The sequence below is a fragment of the Homalodisca vitripennis genome, unplaced genomic scaffold (assembly GCF_021130785.1).
Source record: "Homalodisca vitripennis isolate AUS2020 unplaced genomic scaffold, UT_GWSS_2.1 ScUCBcl_3719;HRSCAF=9429, whole genome shotgun sequence".
Taxonomy (NCBI): domain Eukaryota; kingdom Metazoa; phylum Arthropoda; class Insecta; order Hemiptera; family Cicadellidae; genus Homalodisca; species Homalodisca vitripennis.
In genome coordinates, this window is record NW_025779919.1 from 179,638 (window position 1) to 201,993 (window position 22,356).

Consider the following 22,356-nt stretch of genomic DNA (forward strand, 5'->3'; position numbering starts at 1 on the left):
GCTGTATTTTCACTAACTTCAAAGGATATTGTGCTGTACCCTTATCAGTCAACCTCGACTGTGTATTGAGCTACGAGTGGTGAGAGTGTGGGGTCACTCTGTGTAAATAAGATTGAGAGCTCTATGGATAGTGTTTCAGCTGTTTGTGAGTTAAACACAATGATCAAATACTCAAGACTACCTCACACCAAAATTATTTAGAAAACCGTATTTATGTTTCATATTAATAAACAAAACCTACCATCACAAATACATAGCTTACAGATCACACTGGATGAATTTCCATCACATGTAGTTGCCATGTGTGACCACAAAATGAAAAGCTCTGAAATTTCAAGAATAAATATTGAAAATTATATTGTAAATTACTTTAATTGACGCTCTAGCACAGTAGGTGGAGGTGTTGTGATCCTCTCTAAATATCAGCACAATATAATACACCCTCATTGGAAACATGTTTAATGGATAAAGCATTGGAAGGCTGTTTTATTGAATTAAAATTTGAAGAAAATATTTACTTGGTTGCATTTATCGTTCACCAACACACAAATATAAAAATATTTGACGGTCTAGACAGCAGTATCCTGCTGATTCTTATTTTTGTTAAATGTGCATATCATTAAGGTTACAAGTCGGAGAGGTCTTTGGCCTGTAAACTTCAGTGCATATTATTCAGTGTTGCCCATATTATTGCGAGAAAAAGTGGTCAGAGTTGTTTCTGAACATTGTCTGATCTAGTAATAAATCCCTTAATTTTAAAGGAGCAAAGAATTAAAAACTTAGAAACACAATTTAAAATTTATTTTATATAAACTTATAAATGTAAGGACAACTTCAGTACAACAATATTTGTGTAGTGTTTTGATATTTTAACATTTGAACTAAAGGATAAGTACTTAATTACATTTACTCCATAAAAGTTACAAAATTTAAACATTGGTAACATCTAGCCCAAGTATGTATCATTAATTGTTTGGATTATTTACCGAAAAAAAAAATTTAACACCAGAAAGTAAGTTTTGAAAGTGTCAAAATAGTACACGATTATAAAGGAACAAATTAAGATTATTATTTTAATATCAATTAATCTTCATGTAACAGACATACTCAAATCATCACATGAAGAAAACAATGCATCAAGCACAACTTAAAAAAACACTTAAATAATTCAATTTAAAATATCATTGACATAAAAACTCACTGCTATTTAATACTGTTACACTTTCGTGGTAAAAGAATATGTCAGTTTTTGTAAGAGCGTAAAAGGGTACAATACATAGAGTATATATGTAGATATAAACTGTCAAATAAAATGTTTGTTCAATTATACACCAACACAGTTAGTTTGACCTTATAGAATAAAAATATGAATATTTATATTCTTCCTGAGTAAGGACATATATAGTTTCCTTAAATACATTGGAAATAATTTTTTACATTATATTTTATTAATTAAAAATTACATCAGCCTTCAAATTCTCCTAAATTAAATACAATGAAATATGTAGATAATAAAGATTTGTACTCTTATTTTTTCTAAAATAAAAAAATGTGATTTAATTATAATAGTGTAAGGTTTTAATTACTGAAATGTCTGTCTTCATTGTCTACTCTATTTAGATTATTACAAATAGGTTTAATAGTCCAATGCCCAATTTGCAATGTATAAGCACTCCATATGTAAATTTTTTTAGTACTACACACTTTTAACCAACCGTCAGTAACTTAAATAATAAATATATTAGCATCAGCCAACAAAACTTAAATTCAACTTTTTAAACAAATTAGTTAATCTTTTTTGTACTTAGCTGATGTTGATTTACTGACTACAACTTTTGTTTACATGTGTGAAATATGACTTTTAAGGGTGTCAGGCTGAACAAATTGCTTCATACTTTCAACTATTTTGATAACCTCCACTTTTTAACTTCAACAAAATTCTAACTGCTGACGACCAATTTCTTTCTTGAGGAGATTGGTTTTTATTGAGTACACAAAAAACTGCGTAGAGTGATTATACAAAGAAAATTTGCTTTTGGCACCAAGACTCTAACTAAGTATAAAAGTTTAGTTAAATTCATGACTCAGCTATCCAAAAGAAAACACCGTGTGTAAGATGTAAGTAAATCCAAACAACATTGTGACTATATCTTTTATATGTGTAATATACATGTTGAACAAAAATTAAAATATTTATACTTTTTTTGTACTATTCCAGTTAACAAAATATAAAACAACTTAACTACGTTGGAGGAAAGAGATTTTAAAGGAAGAGGAAAACACAACAATCCAGAACTATTTATTCTGGATTTTGAAGTCTAAAGTGAATACTTAAACACCATAAACTACATTATATGAGAGAAAGATATCTTTATCACATGTTTATCACTTCTATTATATTTTATTTTTGTCTGTATTATCACTAAGTTATCATTGCATTTGGAATTTAAAAAAAAATGTTTATGGTTTTCGTAGTTCATTTAAGGAAATGAACTATCCCCATTTTATTTAGTGGTGACAATAAAAAATTCATGCTGTAATTAAAATTAAATAACTGCACAGATCTAGAGTAAAATATGTAATAAATTGAAAGAATTGCAATACAGAGACAAGAATTGGGTTTTTAAAATTATTTTGTTGCAGTTAAGTTTACGTTTTCAAATAAAGTTAAAACGTGTTTCATAGCATGATGTTTAGTTTTAAATAAGACAGCCAAAAAGAAAATATATTAAGCACAGGTAGGCGGCTTAGTACTTTAACTAATTATAAAGCTATTGGAATACACTGTAACCTTTACACAGTTACAAACTACTTAACAAATCAAGAAAAGCAATTCTTAAAAGGCACTTTAAGTACTCTTTGGTAGACCTCCATATAAATACAGTGTTTATAAAATGGTAACAAGCTACATAAACTTAAAAACAACTAGTGATAACATCATAAATAAACAAAGTATTAAAACATGAACATTAAAATCTAAACACAAATACTTTTGAGAAATAAACTTCAAAAAGAAATAATAAATGTACAATATACATCTGATATCTCATTTTGAAGTTTGAAGGTAAAAAGTAAAGAGTAAACAAGATAAGCTAACTTAGCATATCAGCTATTGCTGCTTTGGTATTTTCATGAGATCATGTTATGTCCAAGGATTCAGCCCAACTTCATGAATTTTTCTGAAAACATACAAGATTATTTATTATGATGTAACTAAACTAATCCTTAATATAGTGAATCAATACATTTACTCCATGACCCGAATAATTAAACGTAACTGCCCAAAACTACAGTGATAAACATTATTTTAAAAACAAACAGTATTAGTTTTAACAATTAGTTATCTTGTTAAGTATATTCTTAATTTAAAAAATTTTGAAAAGTTTGACACACATTAGACATATAAGGTATAAGGAACAATTAAATCCAACTAGAGAATAAAAACGAACCCTTGGTACACATAACCTAACCTAACCTAACCTAACCTAACCTATTGTACACCAAGTCAGCCCCACAGCTCAAATGGACCATATGTCTGTCCATCACGTGTTTCCCGTTTAGGGGTTGTCTCGTCGACAAAGTGTGTTTAAAGTTTGTTTTGAGACTACTTTCAATATATTTCCCAATTCAGGTGCTGTTCATGTCATTATGGAATCATATATCCACATCTTGCTTATGTTGTTGTTATCTTATCGGGAGGATGTGCAAATACACACTTTTCCAGAATTTTCTAACTACGAAATAAGTGATCAGAATAATTTCCAAACTTCGCTGGAGAGAGTCGTGAGAGCAAACATTCAAATCTTCATCTGTTGATTCATTCCTGCCTCTATATTTTGGAAATATCAATTTTTTTCAGGATAAAGTGGGATTACATACACTCATATGAAAATAGAGGCAGGTAGGACAAGCTGTCTTGGAGAATGTTAGCGTATGAATGTATGCCTGCTCAAGCAGGGGTTCAATTTATCAATGGTTTGCTGGAAATTATCAAAAGTGACACAACGCTGAAGGCGTTTAAAAGCCATTTTGGTATACATGTGTTATGGTGTAGACGAGTTTAACCCTTACCTCTGTTTTTTTTTTTTTTAATACGAAAACAGTGCAAACGACTCTCTTACCATTTCCTCTTTCTACTCATAGTTAACTGCATACAAGTCGACCGGTCATCTCTCCAGCTCAGTACAACTGAAATGCTCGATTCCCTCTCCTTTCCAGTAGAACTGGACAACTGCGGAGTTATAGACTTTTATTATTGTAAATTCTCTATTGATATTTATCCTTTGAATAGTGCTGGAATGTGTGATGACATATGAAACTGCTATAAACAAGCTTTGTTGCTGAATTTCAAGACTTTCTGGCAATGTGATAACAGTTCCGATGAGCATGCAAGCTATCTCTATAGAGTATCATTCTGTTTTCGTTATTTTTCAAATAAATGATTGACGTATTCATTATGATTGATCAGGAACTTCAATCTAAAGGCATAACAAATGACTTGGAAGGAGAAATTTCAGAATATAAAAATTCGTAAGGCGTATGATAACAACTTTGAGTAGTCTCTATTTTTTATTGTTACCTCTTCCTTAACACATTTACTTATTGATTAATGTCATAAAATATAACATTTACTGTTAAAAATTTTTTATATGATAAAATATTGTATACAGATTTTATCTTTTACAATTTATTTATTTAGTTATAACATTAGTATTATTTATTCATATATCCTATGCTGTTTATATAAAGGTAGAAACAGGTAAAGTTATACTATATATGCTATCGTGGTTATAATAGTAACTATAAAAAGTGAGAAATGTGTTTATTTGTAAACTAAACCTATTTAAATATGCTCTTAAAACAATTAAGATTAGTCAAATATATTACAATTATTTTGGAATTTTACAAACACAAGACGAAATTTTTTAAATAGGATTACAACTTTTTTAATTCATAAAAGTTATTAGTGAATGAAATGAGAAATACAAAATCTTCATAGTTTAAAAAATTTAAATCCGAGCTGTAGAGAAATCATGAGTGATTATTATCATGAGTGGAGAGGGATACTGACATGTCCAGTAGTACTGACTGGAGAGCTATAACAACAAACAGGTGTAAACAATACCGAGCTGACAGATGAATCCGCCATGTACAGTGGTACTAGACAGGAGAGTACAAAGGGTTAAGGCACACAACTGGGAGACCACATGATTGGCTGATTGATCCCAAGACAAGAGGTGAGAAATTAGGGTATAAATGAAAAATGTTTAGTTGTATTCAATTAAGTTGATGATTGTGATACAATGATCATGTTGTAATGTTTACAATAAAGATATTTATTATTATTTATGCAGTTTTATTTTATTTTGTTTTTGGTCTGCTGTCCAGTGCTGCTATTGTTTGGAAACCAATGTATTTTGTCAGCTGTGTGTAGGCACAAACACATTTTGTCTTTAACGTATTTTATTAGCTGATTATTCTTTTTCCGGCTGAAATTAGTGTATTTCTGAAAGGCGAGATACAGTTTAATAACATGTAATTTGTTTATTGATTATAAATTAATGATTGAGTTATACAAAAACATATGCAGTTTTATTTTATTTTGTTTTTGGTCTGCTGTCCAGTGCTGCTATTGTTTGGAAACCAATGTTTGTCAGCTGTGTGTAGGCACAAACACATTTTGTCTTTAATGTATTTTATTAGCTGATTTATTCTTTTTCCAGCTGAAATTAGTGTATTTCTGAAAGGCGAGATACAGTTTAATAACATGTAATTTGTTTATTGATTATAAATTAATGATTGAGCTATACAAAAACATATGCAGTTTTATTTTATTTTGTTTTTGGTCTGCTGTCCAGTGCTGCTATTGTTTGGAAACAAATGTATTTTGTCAGCTGTGTGTAGGCACAAAACACATTTTGCCTTTAATGTATTTTATTAGCTGATTTATTCTTTTTCCGGCTGAAATTAGTGAATTTCTGAAAGGCGAGATACAGTTTAATAACATGTAATTTGTTTATTGATTATAAATTAATGATTGAGCTATACAAAAACATATGCAGTTTTATTTTATTTTGTTTTTGGTCTGCTGTCCAGTGTTGCTATTGTTTGGAAACCAATGTTTGTCAGCTGTGTGTAGGCACAAACACATTTTGCCTTTAATGTATTTTATTAGCTGATTTATTCTTTTTCCGGCTGAAATTAGTGTACAGTAGAGTCCCGTTAATCCGACCTAATTGGAACCGAGCCCTATTCGGATTATGTGATTGTTCGGATTAGCCAGAATTACAGAAAAATACGGTTTTTAAAACTTGAGATGGGTCTATTTTGTTATAGAATTATCAACATTGTTTATTAAAACATGTTTTCTGACTGTTGCATTGTATTTCTTGACAAATAAAAGTGTTTGCGAATACTAAGCACATTTACCGTATTTAGTTTGAGAGTTCTATTGTTAAGCAATGTGAGCGTACTGGATATTGTACGGGTCCACGCGTTCAATAGTTGTACGAAACTACGCGTCATCCAATAGACTCTCTTCAATGCGACAGAAGACAATAACTGAATTTATGTCTTTTAACAATTAATATTTTACTCAATAATAATATCAGTACTGTACGTCCAATTTTCGTTTGATTTCACTTCTTAATACAGTAATTTAACTCATACTAAACCTATAAGTTTCAATTTGATACTGTATTTAACTTCATTATTTATGTACTGTACCGTACACAATTTGTCTTAATAAAATACTGTACAGTAATGTCTATTTAATTAAAGTTTTCTTTGTTTATGTACGAAATGGTGCACCCATTTTCATTTTTTAAGTAATTAGTTCCTATAACTGTTCATTATCGTTATAAATAATTCCTCCTGGACCTGTTCGGATTAACCGACGTTCGGATTACACGTGTTCGGATTAGCGGGACTCCACTGTATTTCTGAAAGGCGAGATACAGTTTAATAACATGTAATTTTTTTATTGATTATAAATTAATGATTGAGCTATACAAAAACATAGTGATTTAAAATTATCCAAAGAATGCTAAATTTAATAGTAAATATTAAAATAATATTTTGTCTGAAAATGAAAATGGCCATGAAACATTTATCTAAAGTAAATTTATACGTACCTAAAAAATGTAAAAAATGAAAAGTTGTACCATACTTTACATTTGTACATAGTTAATTATATAATTTCCAGTTGCAAAAACTGTTGTTTACCTTACTTTATAAAAAAATTTCTTTTATTACAAGATTTTATTATTTTAAAATTAATAACGTCATTAGATAAAATGTCAATTAAAAATGTTGTTAATGAACATTTTCATAATGGCTTGTTGATAGTTTGGACACATAACATTAAGTTACCAGGTAAGGAAGAATATGGTAGAAAAGTGGTTGATTTTCTGTAAGTGCAGCTCCATGCTTATCTATAATAGGGGTGGCTGACAAAATAAAGCCTTCCCATCATCTAAGGCGTTTTGCTTGAAGACCTGTATTTTAGTCAGTGTCCTGGCTTAGCCTTTTACATGAACCTATAATACATCTGATCATTAAGCTAAAATACTCAGTGTAGCTACTAGGCCTCACCTTCTGAGAGGTACAGAAAGCACAGGTTTAGTCAGGATTGGCCAACATTCAAGCCATAGTATAAACCTTTTGAGTGCTAACATAAGAGGCTGGTACAAGAGTATTAGGATAAACTAAGAAATCACTATTTATCAAATCAAACATGAAACATATTCAATCCTTGATATAACATTTAATAACTTTCATGACACTTACCTTGGTTTGTTTCATCAGACTCATCATCATGAGGTCTTTTCTGACCGACGTCTGACATCTCTTTGGTTGTGGGTGTTACAGATAAAACCTCTTCATTATTTCCCTATAAGAACCAACAGTAAACTGTAAATAAATATATGACTTTATAATTCAATAATTTATAAATCTATTTTTTTATATTGCACTGTGTTGTGTGTTTATATAGTGAGCGTGTTTTTAAAACATAAGTACCGATTTGAAATTCTACCATTACAGCAATGTGGTCCTGTGAGAACTGCTTATTTACACTTGCTGTCAAGCCACAGACACCACTATGGGAACAATTGATTGGGTTTACATTTTTTTGCATATTCTAAACACCTTCGCCAGTCGATAATACTACTGATCGTGTAAAGCACACTGTTATTGATTTTCTTTGAAATTTAATTCTGTTTTGGATGTTGAATCAGGCAGAAAACTTTGAAACGATGAGTATACAAAAGCTTGTTGTTCGATATAATAAGTGCTTTTAACCATAAAAATGGTGGTTCTAGCACATAATTGTGTACATGAGACAACCAGTATTATTTTTTTTTAGTAGTTTCTGAAATATTTATTGAAGATGTTATTTAAAAATTACTTATTAGAACAAAAATCTTATTAATCAGGATCAATTATGTTTGACGAATAAAGTTTTTATCTTCCAATGAGGGGGAGGCAATGGGTGGAATTGAAATATAACAACTCTTTGTTCTTCATTCAAAAAACCCAATTTTAAACTAGGAAGTTCAAAATTTGTAGTAAATCCTTTTTGTTTATTATTAAAATATATTGCCACCATAATAAACAGTATGCTTGAGTAAATTCAAATTGATATTCAATACAATGAAATAAATTGCCTTAATGTTTGATCAAATCAAATAGATTGCAGCACCAATTAGACAGCAACTTCCTACACATTTCCAACCTATAGCACCCCAAGTAACAAAATATAACAACATTATGAAAGAAACACTGGTATGGAAAACAAAGTAACTCGGGTGTGGTGATTGTTCTAAAAACTAGTGTTAAACAATATCATGTGTGGTGGTTAAAGTGGTAATATTGGTAGTACAAAAAAAGAAAAGAAAAGTAGATAATAGTATGGGCTTTTATGTAAATACAAATTTATACATAAAAGACACTTTTTTACCTATCAAAACGATACATACTTAAAAAAACACACACACCTCGTATATTAAAAAGGAACAAATAACATGTAGAGTGTACTAAACATTTTGTATTTAAATAAAATAACAGAATTAACCTAGTCAAAGGTTTTTCCCACAGAAATATGTTTTAATATTAATAAGAATATGGCATGACATTTTCTTTTTCTTGGAATATGAAATAATTACAATACATTAATACTAACTGTAATTAGGAAAGAGAACTACAGAAAGGAAAAAGGGGTGGGATCTAAACTGTTTGCACCTTGGGTGATCCTGCCAATAGAGGATAAAGAAAAAGATTCTATAAGAGCAAATCCAGATGAAAACATTTGAATAAGTAATTGAATTGTGTTTTCCAGGTAATTTTACCATGATACAAAAAAATGCTAAGTGTTTTATTAAGTGTGTTAAGGGATTAAAAAATATCTTTTTTACTTTTATATTTCAACAGTAAAAGTCTTTTAGAAAATTATTAAATTTTTATTTCAACAATGAATATAAATTCATAATGTAGTGAAGAATCAATTCAAAATTCAACCCTAAAGTTTTGATGGATCAAATAAAAAACTAAATTCAATGAAAATTTGGATGTAGATGTTGTTTGTCACTCTCTCTTTCTTACTTCTTAGGTTTAAGCTTCTGATGTCATGACTATTCTCCCTCCAAGGTCATTGACCGATTGTGTAGCGACGATTTACTCCAAGTGGGGTATATACAGACGATGAGAATGGATGTTAGGGATGTTCATTCCCTAGAATAGATCGCATGAGTGTTTTGGAGGGTTTGTCTTATCTCTATTTTAATATGCATTTATTTATTTTTAGTTTTGTTTTTAGTAATACAGTATGTTTGACGTGATGTTTGTGTTATATTATATAGAAAATGAGATTCACCCAGTCCTGTTACAGTGAATGTGTTGTGCCATAAGTAAGGAAAATAACACTTAATTTACATTGTTGTAACAATTTTATTAAAATAAGTGAATTACCTGTTTTACTAGTTGTGAATTTGAGCCAATATCTGAGAAACCATTAGAGAGCGTGAGGTTGCCTGTGTCTGGCCTGAGATCGACTGTGTTTGCTGTCTTGGGCTGTGCTCTGATAAAATGTGGAGGCATTTTGATAGTGACTGGGCGCTTGATGGTTATCACTCTGCTTCCAGGACGTATAGTAGTCCCTATAAAAAGAAATTAAAAATGTTTATATACAACACTTAAAATATGGAAGATTTGTGCTAGGAAATGAAAGGAACAGTTGTTTGCAATGGGGAATCAGTTTGGAAAGTTATGATTGGCTAAAAGTTTACTGCAACTTACATTATGGATATTAATTACTTTAAAATATTTCAGAAACTCACCTATGTTGGTTGTTGGTTTAGTAAGCACAACAGTAGATCTTCCGGCTAAATTTAAAACTGGTCCTGGAGCTGAAATTATAATAATGGTCTTTAGATCTAATTACAATTAATTTTTAAAATATATGGTCTAAATCGCCCTTGACAATAGAGATATATTACTTTACAACAAATGGATTAGATTTCTCAAGTCAAAGCAAGAATACGAACCTTGTTTTTATTCCATAATTGATTTGTTTCCTATTAAATGCAAAGAATCATCTAATGTTTTAGCTCTACACACTGCTAAGAACCATAAATTTGTGAATTTTTAGTAACAGTATGTCAGTGTAATTAAGATGCGGTTAAGATTGTGAAAATTGCAGAAACCAAGAAGGCTGCTAATCTCAAAAGATAAATGACACCTGTATCACCCAAAACAATACTTCTGAAGAAGCTCTTTATGTTGATGGTTGTTTCTTTAGAATTCATATACTTTAATGCAGATATGAGTTAAAGTGTATAATGCTAATATCTATACAACCATAAAACCATAATGAGGTATAAAAATATTCGTACAAATATTAAAAATGTTTAAAAATATATTTGTTGTTTTCATTATTCATTTATCTGTATAAAAATATGTTGTAATTGCTCAATATTAATAGTTAGTTAAACATAGAATACAAGTGAGTAAACACCGAGTGAACAACAGTGAGTTGAACACCGTTATAAATAATACAGTTATTGCTACGGATAAAGTATATAATTGCAATAACAATTAAACCCACAATATTTTTAAAAACTAATAAATTAGTTAAATTAACTTGGTTCTTTCGTAAAGGTATTTTTATTGCACAATAAACTAATTTATTGAGTTAATACGGTATCAGTGAGCCAATGCGCCAACTACAGTTCCGGCAGAAACGTTCACTCATCACTTCATACGCTACTACAGGCTAAACTAAACTTCCAATAAAAAAATGATAAATTACAAAAAAAATATTCATCTATTTTCACACAACTTTCTCGCTGACAAATTTTGTCTGACCAAAAAATAAAAAAAAAATTATGGTTGCCTGTAAAGTCGGTTTTACGGGCGAAGATTTTACGTGACAACGTCTTTTTCTCGGTAGAATATTTATTGATATGAATATTATTAAATTGCACAATAGGAACAAGGAATTGAATGAAAATAAGAATTGCACAAATTTTAACTATAGAAATATATTTTGTTTACTAAAACATTGTACATAATTTGAAATTAATTAAAATTTGTTATTGTAAATGGTAAAGTTGAATAAAACATTTACTAAAATTGGAATTTGAAATTCTTGCTAAACACAGTTAAATTCTATCTCCGCGCGTGGTGATTGGTCGGTTTAGTTCGTTTGTTTGGTCGCACTGTTATGACAGGTTAGAGGTTATAATTTGTTATTTTAAATGTTTGACTAGCAATACGCGCTGTTTCTTCTCAATCGACTGAATTACGATTGATTGCAGAGTGATTTAAACTAATAATTTACTTAACACTATCAACATTTGTCAATAGTATGACATAACCTATAAACTCAGTTTCTCAACTTTTGTGTCAATCTAACAATTAATCAATCAATCATAGTTTATGATAATGAAATATCAGTGTACAATTATTTACCTTTATTGTTGTAGTTGTTGTAAATGACGAATCTAAGCACTCCACATTTTCACGAATAAACATAGTTATCTGCTTTATCCCGTGCGGATCCCGTGCGGCGGACCCACTGGACGGGCATCGTAACGTTACCGGGCATTACACTTTTTCATGAGTGACTCCGAGCCGCAACCTAATTTAAGACGTTGTCACGTCAAAAATCCTCGCTTACTACTTTTTTCCTGTCATTGTAAACGCTATGTAAAATGTAAACAATAATCAAAATTATTTCGAAATTTTTTTAATATTTAAAAATGTAACCAATAGATTGCCAATATTAAGAGCTTTAATTTGACGCATCTTACAGAATTGTATGACATTGGCTTCACTTTTAAATCGCGAGAGGAAGCCGTAAAGGTCACTGATTTTCGCAGTCTGTTTTCATACTCCGCCGGGACAGTTTTAACACAGCGAGACTGACTTTTTCATGCAGGTTAGTAGTCCGCGGCCAAGTCTACGGTTAAAAAACACAGCGAGACTGACTTTTTCATGCAGGTTAGTATCATTAGCATGTCGGTGACGCGAACCGAGGATTTTACCCTCTACCAAAACGCTCAACGCGCCTAAAGAAGTTTTCACTTCAAAAAAGATTGTTAATTTGAAGAAACATCTATTAACATAACATAAACTTTGCTAAAGTAAGTTTACAAGGACTTGTCAACCAATGTCGAAAGATTGCTTGATTCTGTTGAGAATGTTAAATAGGATGAGACCTCAGAAGGAATGTACAATGTATTGAAACTAATTTTTGATGGCTTGGGCCACTTGATGTGTAATAAAAACTTAACCTAAAGGAAGGCCACTAATTTGGCTTTGTTCTCATTGTGTGCATTCTTCCCCTTAAATTGAAAATAAACAGTAATGATAAAGTAATTGGCAAAATGTTAGGTCATCATATACAAGGTGTTGTAGACAATTAAAAACTTTATTTCAAAACGAATCATCCAATCTTGTAGTAAATGAAGTAAATTATATAGAGAATGTAATAGTACAGCTAACATCGACCTTAGCAAACTTTGATGGTACAAAAGTACACACTAAGTCCACTTTTAAATTGTAAAAATGTAACTGTAAAAAAAAAAACAATAGTCTTACAAAGAATTATTGCTAACAAGAAAAGTTATAAAAATCAATCTTACAAGTCTCTATTAATTGTTATTTCTTTTCTCCTAACCAAATCTCTAAGAACTTGTGTAGTGCCCACAATTAAATTACATACTTATTTTGCAATCTTATGGATCTCTTATTCACCCATTTGTATGCATCATGACAACAGTTGGTGAATTAATCATCAGCTCATACCTGGCCATTTGTTGCTTACTTTCCTGCCTATATGTTATGTATTTATCGGCTAAAAACTTCTTACTTTATAAATGGTATATTATAGTATTGTACTTTCATATTTGTCTTATTAGTGGCTAATTAAGTGGAAAAATAGAAACAATATGACATTTAAGATTGAAACCAACTTCATGAAAATTTACATAAAAAGAAAAGCACATACAAAATAGCATAAAAATGACATAATACCCATGTTTGTTAATTAGTAAAACTTCCCTTCTCTTTCATCAATCATCTGATCTGAGTTATTTTTATAGGTCATATAAATAAAGTGATTCAATATTGTTAAAACAACACAAAATATTTTGAACAAGCTATATAAGCTTTTTACAAGTGAGGAGAAAGGAAAATGTAATATCTTTGTCTCAAGTTGTACTTGAATATTACTGGCAAACTTAGTTTGTGACTTGATAACAAGTGAATCATCAAACGGTGTACTACTATATGATACTACCATGATATCAACAACTTTACCAAGTCTGCCAGTGAGTTTCCAAGTTTTTCAACCCATCAGCAAAAGTAGGCTTTGTCAAACTCTGCAAAATAGTCTGTCATAGCGGTGGAAACTTCCTCATTCAATGAAAATTTCTTCCCACCAAGCCATATGTTATTGTCAAGGATTAATGATACTTAGATTGTACAATGTTATAAGTAATGATAAAAAAAACTAAAAACACAAGTAATTTACCCTTGTGATTTCAAGATTTTAGTGAAATACTTGTACATTTTCTTACCTTGAGAAACATTCACAACCTTGAACACTGACTTTTGTTGTCCAGTTCGGCTCTATAATCAGAATATAGAAGTTAATATGGGTATGTATATTAAATATTGGTGTTTGTGAACTTCTTGGACTATTTGTGTTTGTTGAATAATTATTTAACTAAGCTCAGGGGATCTGAACAATTGTTTGAATAAAAAACTTTTGGCGAAATATTCCATTGCAAAATCATTCTTAAGTAATTATTAATAATAATTGCTAAAGTAACCTGTCAATTATGGACCATCTTTTTGCTGCGAGTTCCAAAATCGTGTTTTTAAGACATTAGAAAATGTTTAATTTGTCTGATTTGTACTATGTTTCGTTATGTAAAAACTATCCATATTAGAGGTTTGTCCAATACTAGTTCAGTTTTGAGCTTCGATCTAACTACTACATTTTGTACAATAAACAATATTTAAGTGATCAACAAATATTCACAAATAATATGCAAAGGTAATAGTTTGAGGGTAACATGCTCCTAATTTTTAAGTTATTATAATGGAAAGAAATTTGGTGGATAGTAACAATTAGATTAGTAATTGGTGAAACAGTTTAGATTTCTCATTCCATTCATTATGAAATAAACATACCAAGGTTTTGACAAGTCCAAAAATTTACACATTTGAACAGAATAAGAAAAAGATGTTTTTTTTCTATTATTTGTATATAATAAATTTTTCATACCAAATATTTCTTATATTTTAAAAGAGCTAAACTTGGAATTTTAGTTTTAAAACTAATACATTTTTTTAAATAAAACTTTTTTATTCTATACATAAGAAGTGTGCTGAAACGGTTGCAAAATATTATAATTATGATATAATATGAGAGAATAAATCCTTGTAAATAAAGCAGTATGCAATATGATGCCTATATACATATAATGCATTAGCAACCTTAGTTTAACAACTTATTAATTTTGTTCACTAATACAGCATTGGGCATCTTGAGTCTTACTTTATAATTGAAAGAATGTACACACTTTCCTTCATGAACATAGCTCTTTAACAATTCAACAATATAGCTGCCACCATGTTTTGTTGTTGTAACCTCAAGCTACTATTGAAAATAATCTATTCAACTACAAGATTCAAAACTTTTATTCAACAGAACATTAACATAACAAGTCTAGTAAATAGTTTTGACATCTGCCATCAACGAACAGCTGTTCTTTTAAATAAAATTACTCATAGATAACCCGCTTGCAAAGAAACCTCTGTAGAAGCAAATATCTAAGCAGCCACACGCAGGAGGGCTTCTTTCCAGTGGTGGGGAGTGGGACAAGCATCTCCTCGCGTCTGTTACATCAGCTGTATGGATCATGTCTCGCTCACGCCATTTTATTTACACTGCAGCTACTTACCTATTCTAAAGTATATTATACTTTTGTGTGTAGGCCTATACAAGAATAAAATATTAATAGAACAGACTAATATAGCCATAGATGTATCAAGGGAGCTTGTGTTTTTTGTGAGGTTAGCATAGGTTTTGTGTTTGATGTCCATTTTAATGGGAATCAAAGAAATGAAAGTTTTAATTTACACGTTGATGGTAGATGAAGAAACTAAAGAAAAGAATCAGGGTATATTTGATGGATGCTTCCTCTCTTGTGATGATCTGCAAGTAAGATTCATAATCCTGATAGTCTTAATCCAAGAATATAGTTAAAAAGATCAATGCAATTTGTGTTTAAGCAGTTGTGAAGCTTTGGTCGTGATAATGAATAAAAACTTTAGATGAAACTCATTCAATTATTGTAATATTATTGCTTGTTGTAATTAAATTTATTATAGGAAGTTATTACTCACAGCTATAGGTAACTTGGGAATACCCTCATTTGCCATGATGACAGGTCCTGGAGTCTTCTGGATGATGACACAAGATTTGGGCTGCGGTGGTGGCACTTTCTTTATGTTGATTCGTAATGACTTCCCTTCTGTAAGAACCAACAGAATGAATCAGCCAACTTCATAAAACCACTGATTTACTCGACTGATACTGAAATTTAAGCTACTTCCAAAAGGATACAAAGTCAAAATATAATTTGGAATGAGGGTGACTGTTGCACTTAAACCACTTGAAAGATTAAAACACTGCCCACTTTTTTATGTGTATAAGCATTTTTTGATGGGCTAAATATATACTTAAATTGTTATAACAACAAATCTGAAGATATTTTAAAACTAATGTGAAAAGTAAGAGAGTAAATATTATAAAAATGTAACAGCAATTTCTTGTTTATTTCTATTCCATTTGTAACTAAAAAATTATGTTGAGTAAGATACCACAAACCGGGTTTTTGTGTACATTTATGAGGTAACGTTTCACAATACCGAATTAGTACTTTCTGTAGTTCTGTTTACTGATGCTACTGATTCAACCTTCAAACACATCTTTTCTTGTAAATGATCACTGTTTCTGGTAGTGAATGAGATGAAAAATCATAATTCTTTTAACGTGTACAAATGTAACATAATTAAGATCAAAAGGGATCTCAAGCTGCTTTTATTTTATAAAATACGACAATGTGACAACATTTGTGTAGTTTTCTACAACACTCAATTCTTAGATTGCGTACATTTAATTATACTTAGTGACCACTAATAATACTAGGGCAAACTAGGTTCAATTTTTTTAAAGACAGCATGTAACATTTACAGATATTTCAATATATGTTAATAACTAAATACAATCATGGTTTTTGATAGTTTAAAGGCATGGTAAAAAACATTATCATGATAATACCTGTAGGACTTGTGTAGGACTCATATGTTATATTCACTATTTTTAAAATCTCATCAATAGTATCATGGATACTTGTGAATTTCTGATGCTTGGTTATTAAATTTTTGTAATAGTTTTTAGTGCACATTTTCTCAAAGGAAAATTAGTTTTAGAATTTCAAGAGAAGATTTTATGATTAGTTGATAGCTTTTCTTAAGTTTTTGATTGGTTATGGAAATAATCGTCACGTAGTACTTTAAAAACTTTTCTATCTTATAAAGACGCCAATTTCAGATTTATAGGCTTGTATCAAAATTGTATCAGTTTTTGAGAATGAAACTGATACAATTTCACTGCAATTAGTCATGTTAAAAAACCATTGCATTACAAAGTAGTACAATTAAAATTACCTGAGAGTTGCTTTGAAAGTTGACTAGCATTGATGATGGTAACAGGTCTGGAGTTATATTTGATAACTGGTGATGAGGGTGTAGACTCCACAGACTGAATTGGTGTCTGGGGATTAAATACTGCTGACTTGACTGTTGGGGAGGGGGTGGATAGAGCTATCTTGATATTAGGACAGGAATATATCACTGGTGTAGGGAGGGTAGCAGCTGGGTTACTTGTTTTGGAGCTAGAGGATACAGCTATCTTGAGAGGAGAAGGACAAGGATATATCACTGGTGCAGGGAGGGCAGATACTGCTGATCTGCCTGTTGTTCCAGTGTTGTTCACAGCAGTGATTGTCCATTCTGGAAGGGGCCGATTGGTGGGTGAACTCATTGTCTGTGATGTACTGGTCACTGTTCACAACATAAGTACAATAAGTAAAAGGAAATGTTGATTAATGTATATATTCATATGTCTTCTAAAAATCAGGTCCCGAGTTGTGTATAGATTGAAATTCAAATGAGTTCCAAATCAGGTTCTTGTTAGCAAATATTATTGTTTAATATTGACTGGAAATATAAAATTAAAAAGGTAATAGATATTCATGTAGATATAGTTTTTAATTATCACTTTTCTAAAAATCTTGTGGAAGGAATAGTTAATAAGTATATTAGGAAATAACATGAGGTGTGTTCAAAAATTAACGGGAATTTTCAAATTTTGCAGGTTTGAAGAGTCTGGTTGTCAAGATTTTTGTATTATGTTGGTACTCATGCTCCTGAAGTATGATAAAAGTTACAGCTGTATTCGTTGTTTACTTTTTCTAGTCCTAGATGCTAAGGTTAATGTGTTTTATGAACTCAGCAATTTTCTTTTGTTAAAAAAGATGGATCAAAGAATTTGTGACAAATGAAATAATGTGTAACAAAGTGTGGGATATGTTAACAAAGGCGTATGGTTGAAACCGCTATGAGTAAAACAAGACTTTATGAGTGGTATAAACATTTCAAAGACGGCTGTGAAGACATTGAAGATGATGAACACTCTGAACACGCCTGCACATTAACAATCCATGAAAAAAGTGGAAGAAATGGTTATGAACGATCAATTGCCATATTATGATCAGAGAAGTCGCTGATGATGTTAGTACATCAATTTTCTCATGCCATATGAATTGGGTATAAAACAAGTGGCAGCAAAATTTGTTCTAAAATGGTTAATTTGCTAACAAAAACATTCCGCAACTTGATGCGTGAGCCCAACTACCTTTACGAGAGGCTCTCTCTTCCCGTGATGAGGTGTCTCAGCGCAGGTCTCGCTATGGTGGGAGTGCTTCACTTTTCTAAGGTAAGCTTAGAATTGGGCAGTAAGAGTTTTTCATACTTCGACCCCAAACTTTACAACAAGCTCTCTGATGACCTCAAAACATTGTTATACAATACCTTTAAAGTTAAGATTTAAAAAATGTTAATGTATTAAATTCCCAATTATTTAAATATACTTTAGTGTTAAGAATTTGTATTTTGCAATAGTTGTTCTAAAAAATTGATTTATCAGAGAAACGCTAGAAAATAAAGCATTTTGATTTGATTTAAAAGTGCATCACTGAAAGAGCTAAAGGCTATCCCAAAGATCAAGTTTGGGAAGTGTTTCAAGGATTGGAAGAAGAGCTGGCACAAGTGCATAATATGTTATGGGGACTACTTTTAGAGTGGCAACAGTAATGTAAACAAATAAGTTGTTTTCAAAAAATGAAAATTCCTGTTACTTTTTGAAAATTCCTCATATATCCGTATGTTGTCAATGAATCACCATCCTGCTCTACATAAAACTTATGTGAATATTTAAACAACCAAGCTGGCGGCTTGCTCTTGTGCAAACTTTCCTCTCATGAGTATTGCATGAGCAGGTGGGAAAGTAGAGAGAAAAAATTAGCTAAAAGGTCAGTATGTTCTTAGGATGGGGAGCTCACTTGGCAACTGCATCTTAATAGTGTGGTGTACTTTAGCCTTCCTGAAACTCACATATCGTACACTGCAACAAGGCCTTTCTCAACCTTGACATTTTAGTGGAAGAAACAGTACAAGCTCTGTTTTATTTTTGAATGTATAATTTAAAAACTCTAAATATAAATCTAAAAAACCCACATCAGCATACATAAAACACAAGAACAATATTGCAGAACACTACAAATTAAAACTATATGAAACAAATTCATATTACATCGGCCAAAACATTAAAAAAAAAATCATATCATACCCAATATTAGAGAACTATAAAGCACTACAAAATTTAAAACACGTCTATTGCATGGAGCTCACAAGTGGAATAGTGGGAGGAATGCGTTTTCCGCCTGTCAGGGGTCCCTGTCAATTATTTTTCACGCAGTTTCTAAAAATATTGCACATGCTAGTCTGTGAATATTTTACTTAATTTTTTGAATAAAATAACATTATATATTTAATTTGTAATTACAATAAATTGTTGTCAGAACACAAAAGACAATGGGGTAGGCAGGCACTACAGTAGAGGGTTGAGGAAAGAATTACTCTGAATGGTTAGTTTGAGGAATTCGCTTGAATCTACCTTGCTCTCCCGTACACTTCGCTACACCACACGTGAGCTCCCTACAGTAAAGACACCTTCTACAACTATGTCCATTACCTCAGAAGACTTAAAAAATACTTCATAGGTCTCTAGCACACATTAACACATTCGCTGCGGTTTACATGTCGTCGTGTATAAGCAATGTTTGTCAAATAGCGAGTTATATTGCTTCTCTACTGAAAGCTATTTTTTTACCACTTCCCCTGCTCTTGCCTGTGTATGTTTGTCAGTTATGTTCAACCAATGAGAATTGATTAATATAAATTCTTTATACCGATTACTCTCTTTAACAAAATCTGGTCTATACATTGAGGAGACTAGCCATTTTTCAATTTTGTCATGTATATAGTTTTCTTTAACTTTAAAATAAACATTATTAAATAAGTTTAATTTTAGTACATTCAATTTTCTTTAGTTAATTAATTTATTTATTTAAACTTATTTAGAACTGTTACAAACTATGACAGAGAGGATAATACAATTTTCAATTGTAATTCAAGCTAGCAAAATTACAATTTTTGACACTGTCTATTTTGGTTGTTTTAAGCATAACATGATGACATGAATTTTCTGACTAAAAACAAATTTTTGTCATTTTCTTCAAGATATTCTGGTGAAATAGTCTTTTTGAAAGTTGGGTTTACCTATATATGCATGAAAAGAGTTGTAACTTCTTCGGCCTGGTTAACACAACTTGTAAAATGCCAAATTATTTTAAAAACCTCCTCCGTGACACCACGGTTATTATTAGTAATAAATGGAGCCTTTTCTTCACTGATAATAATTTCTTAACTATTAGAGGTAAGAACCATATTACCATTGTAGAGGTGGCCTCTCAGTTACCATTATTGGTTCTCAAAGACAATATTATTGAAGGAAATTTGCTTCCAAATATTGCGCATTGAGGCATGTAAAGGCATATTTGAGATTTATCCAGTTGATCAGAGCTGTTTTACAAAATCACTTATCTAATAATTAGAAGCAGAATGTTGTATTGCTTCAATCAATGATATCTTGAATGACCAAAAGAAGTACAGATACTATAGAAGTACTTTAGCGTCAGCATGAAATTCCATAGAAAGGCTGCACAGTTATCAAGCCAGTCTATACAATGATTCAGAACCATGGGCTGGAGTTTCGTCATTACCATTTTTAGATCGCTCAGATTACTTACTACACTTCTACATGCTACCTTTACAGTACTCATGTGCAACCCTTAAAAATCTGAGTTATTCAAGAACTGCATGTTAATCTCACACACAATACGGTTGGATCTTGGTTAAACATGCCATAGCCCAACTTATTACTGAAATTAAATAACAAACAAGAGAAAAAAAACATATAGCCTGCTGATTCAACATTAAATACAAATTACAAAGTAAAAAAGTTACTACTTTGCAAGAAAATAAAATTTAATTATGTCAAAAATATTAAAATAAATATATTAACCTGTGATGTTTGGTTGATATTGAGTCAGTGCAGGCAATTCATATGGCAACAGTTGTTGGACAGACGGTTTGGGAGCGACAGGGGGCCTTGACAGAATGTTGGGCCAGAAAGAATGACCAGCTGGGATATGACTAGCAGTCTTTCTATTGATGGATGCAGTTTGGTAAACTGGCTTTGAGGTAGTAGCTCTGGTTATCACAGATGGTTTACAACTGTAAGGTAATATAGATGGTGAAATCTGTGACTGTTGTGAATGCCTCTGTTCCTCTGGTCTTGGAGGGGGGAATTGTGATGACAATTGGGTTTGGAGCAGAGACTTGCCACACCGCTGGAGTCTCTGGCGGTTTTGCAGAGGTGATCTGAGCTTCTAACGGGATACGAGAGTGGTGGGGTGGTGTGTGGTATGCTCTAATGGGGGACATCAGTGACCGAGAGGGTGCAGGAGTTGTTAATGATTTAATTGGAGGGTAAAGAGAATTTCTCAAAGGGAAATGTCGGCCACAGTGGTGGAGCATATGGGTGATGTGAAGTTGCAACAGTAGAGAAGGAACACTGCTGAGAGATCGGTGGAGATAATATAGGCAGTTCCTCCACGGGAGGGGGAATGAACTGAACTTGTACCTGCATTTGTATCTGCAGTATATAATGAGAGACACAAGATATTTTGGGCCAGGATATATCCAGGTAGTCAATGGATGAAGAAATAAGTTGCATCCTCCCCACTCGAGCCGGCTTTTCCACTTCCAGAAACCACAAGTCCTTGCAGCACACCTATCACAAAAAAAAAAATTACAATTGAACCCACAACATAGTTGCATGTATTCAAATTCTAACTGTATAAGACGAAAATAATAAAGCTATGAAGTACACGCACTAGGGACATAAGTTTGTGATTATATGAATTTAACTCTTTTTGTATTTAATATAATTTTACATTAGATAGTATTTATTGTAAAATTATAATCCTTAGAAAGAATTATAGTTGTAGTAGAATGGTAATTGGGGGTATTTGGTGTTTAAATTTGATATGTATCACTCAACCTTACAGGTAATGTTGTAGAGTTATTATTTTAGTA

At 31.3% G+C, this 22,356-nt stretch overlaps 1 protein-coding gene across 1 annotated transcript; it reads right to left on the bottom strand.

Annotated features, from left to right (window-relative positions):
* Positions 1-2,090: 2,090 nt before the first annotated feature.
* On the bottom strand, positions 2,091-21,545 carry LOC124372672. The gene is made up of 8 exons (XM_046831082.1): positions 21,281-21,545; positions 17,242-17,637; positions 15,916-16,043; positions 14,079-14,130; positions 10,335-10,403; positions 9,967-10,154; positions 7,789-7,891; positions 2,091-3,179 (listed from the first exon to the last, which is right to left on the bottom strand). The coding sequence occupies exons 2-8, from the start codon at positions 17,615-17,617 to the stop codon at positions 3,157-3,159; spliced, it is 939 nt and encodes a 312-aa protein (XP_046687038.1). The 5' UTR covers positions 17,618-17,637; positions 21,281-21,545; the 3' UTR covers positions 2,091-3,156.
* Between the last annotated feature and the right edge of the window lie 811 nt (positions 21,546-22,356).

Bases quoted from the DNA above. Each gene is read 5' to 3' on its own strand.
- LOC124372672 (XM_046831082.1), bottom strand. From the start codon at position 17,617: ATGAGTTCACCCACCAATCGGCCCCTTCCAGAATGGACAATCACTGCT. The intron at 14,131-15,915 runs GTGAGTAATAAC...TTCTGATTATAG, and splicing joins TTCCCAAGTTACCTATAGCT to AGCCGAACTGGACAACAAAA. The intron at 10,404-14,078 runs GTAAGAAAATGT...TTATAATTTCAG, and splicing joins GGTTGTGAATGTTTCTCAAG to CTCCAGGACCAGTTTTAAAT.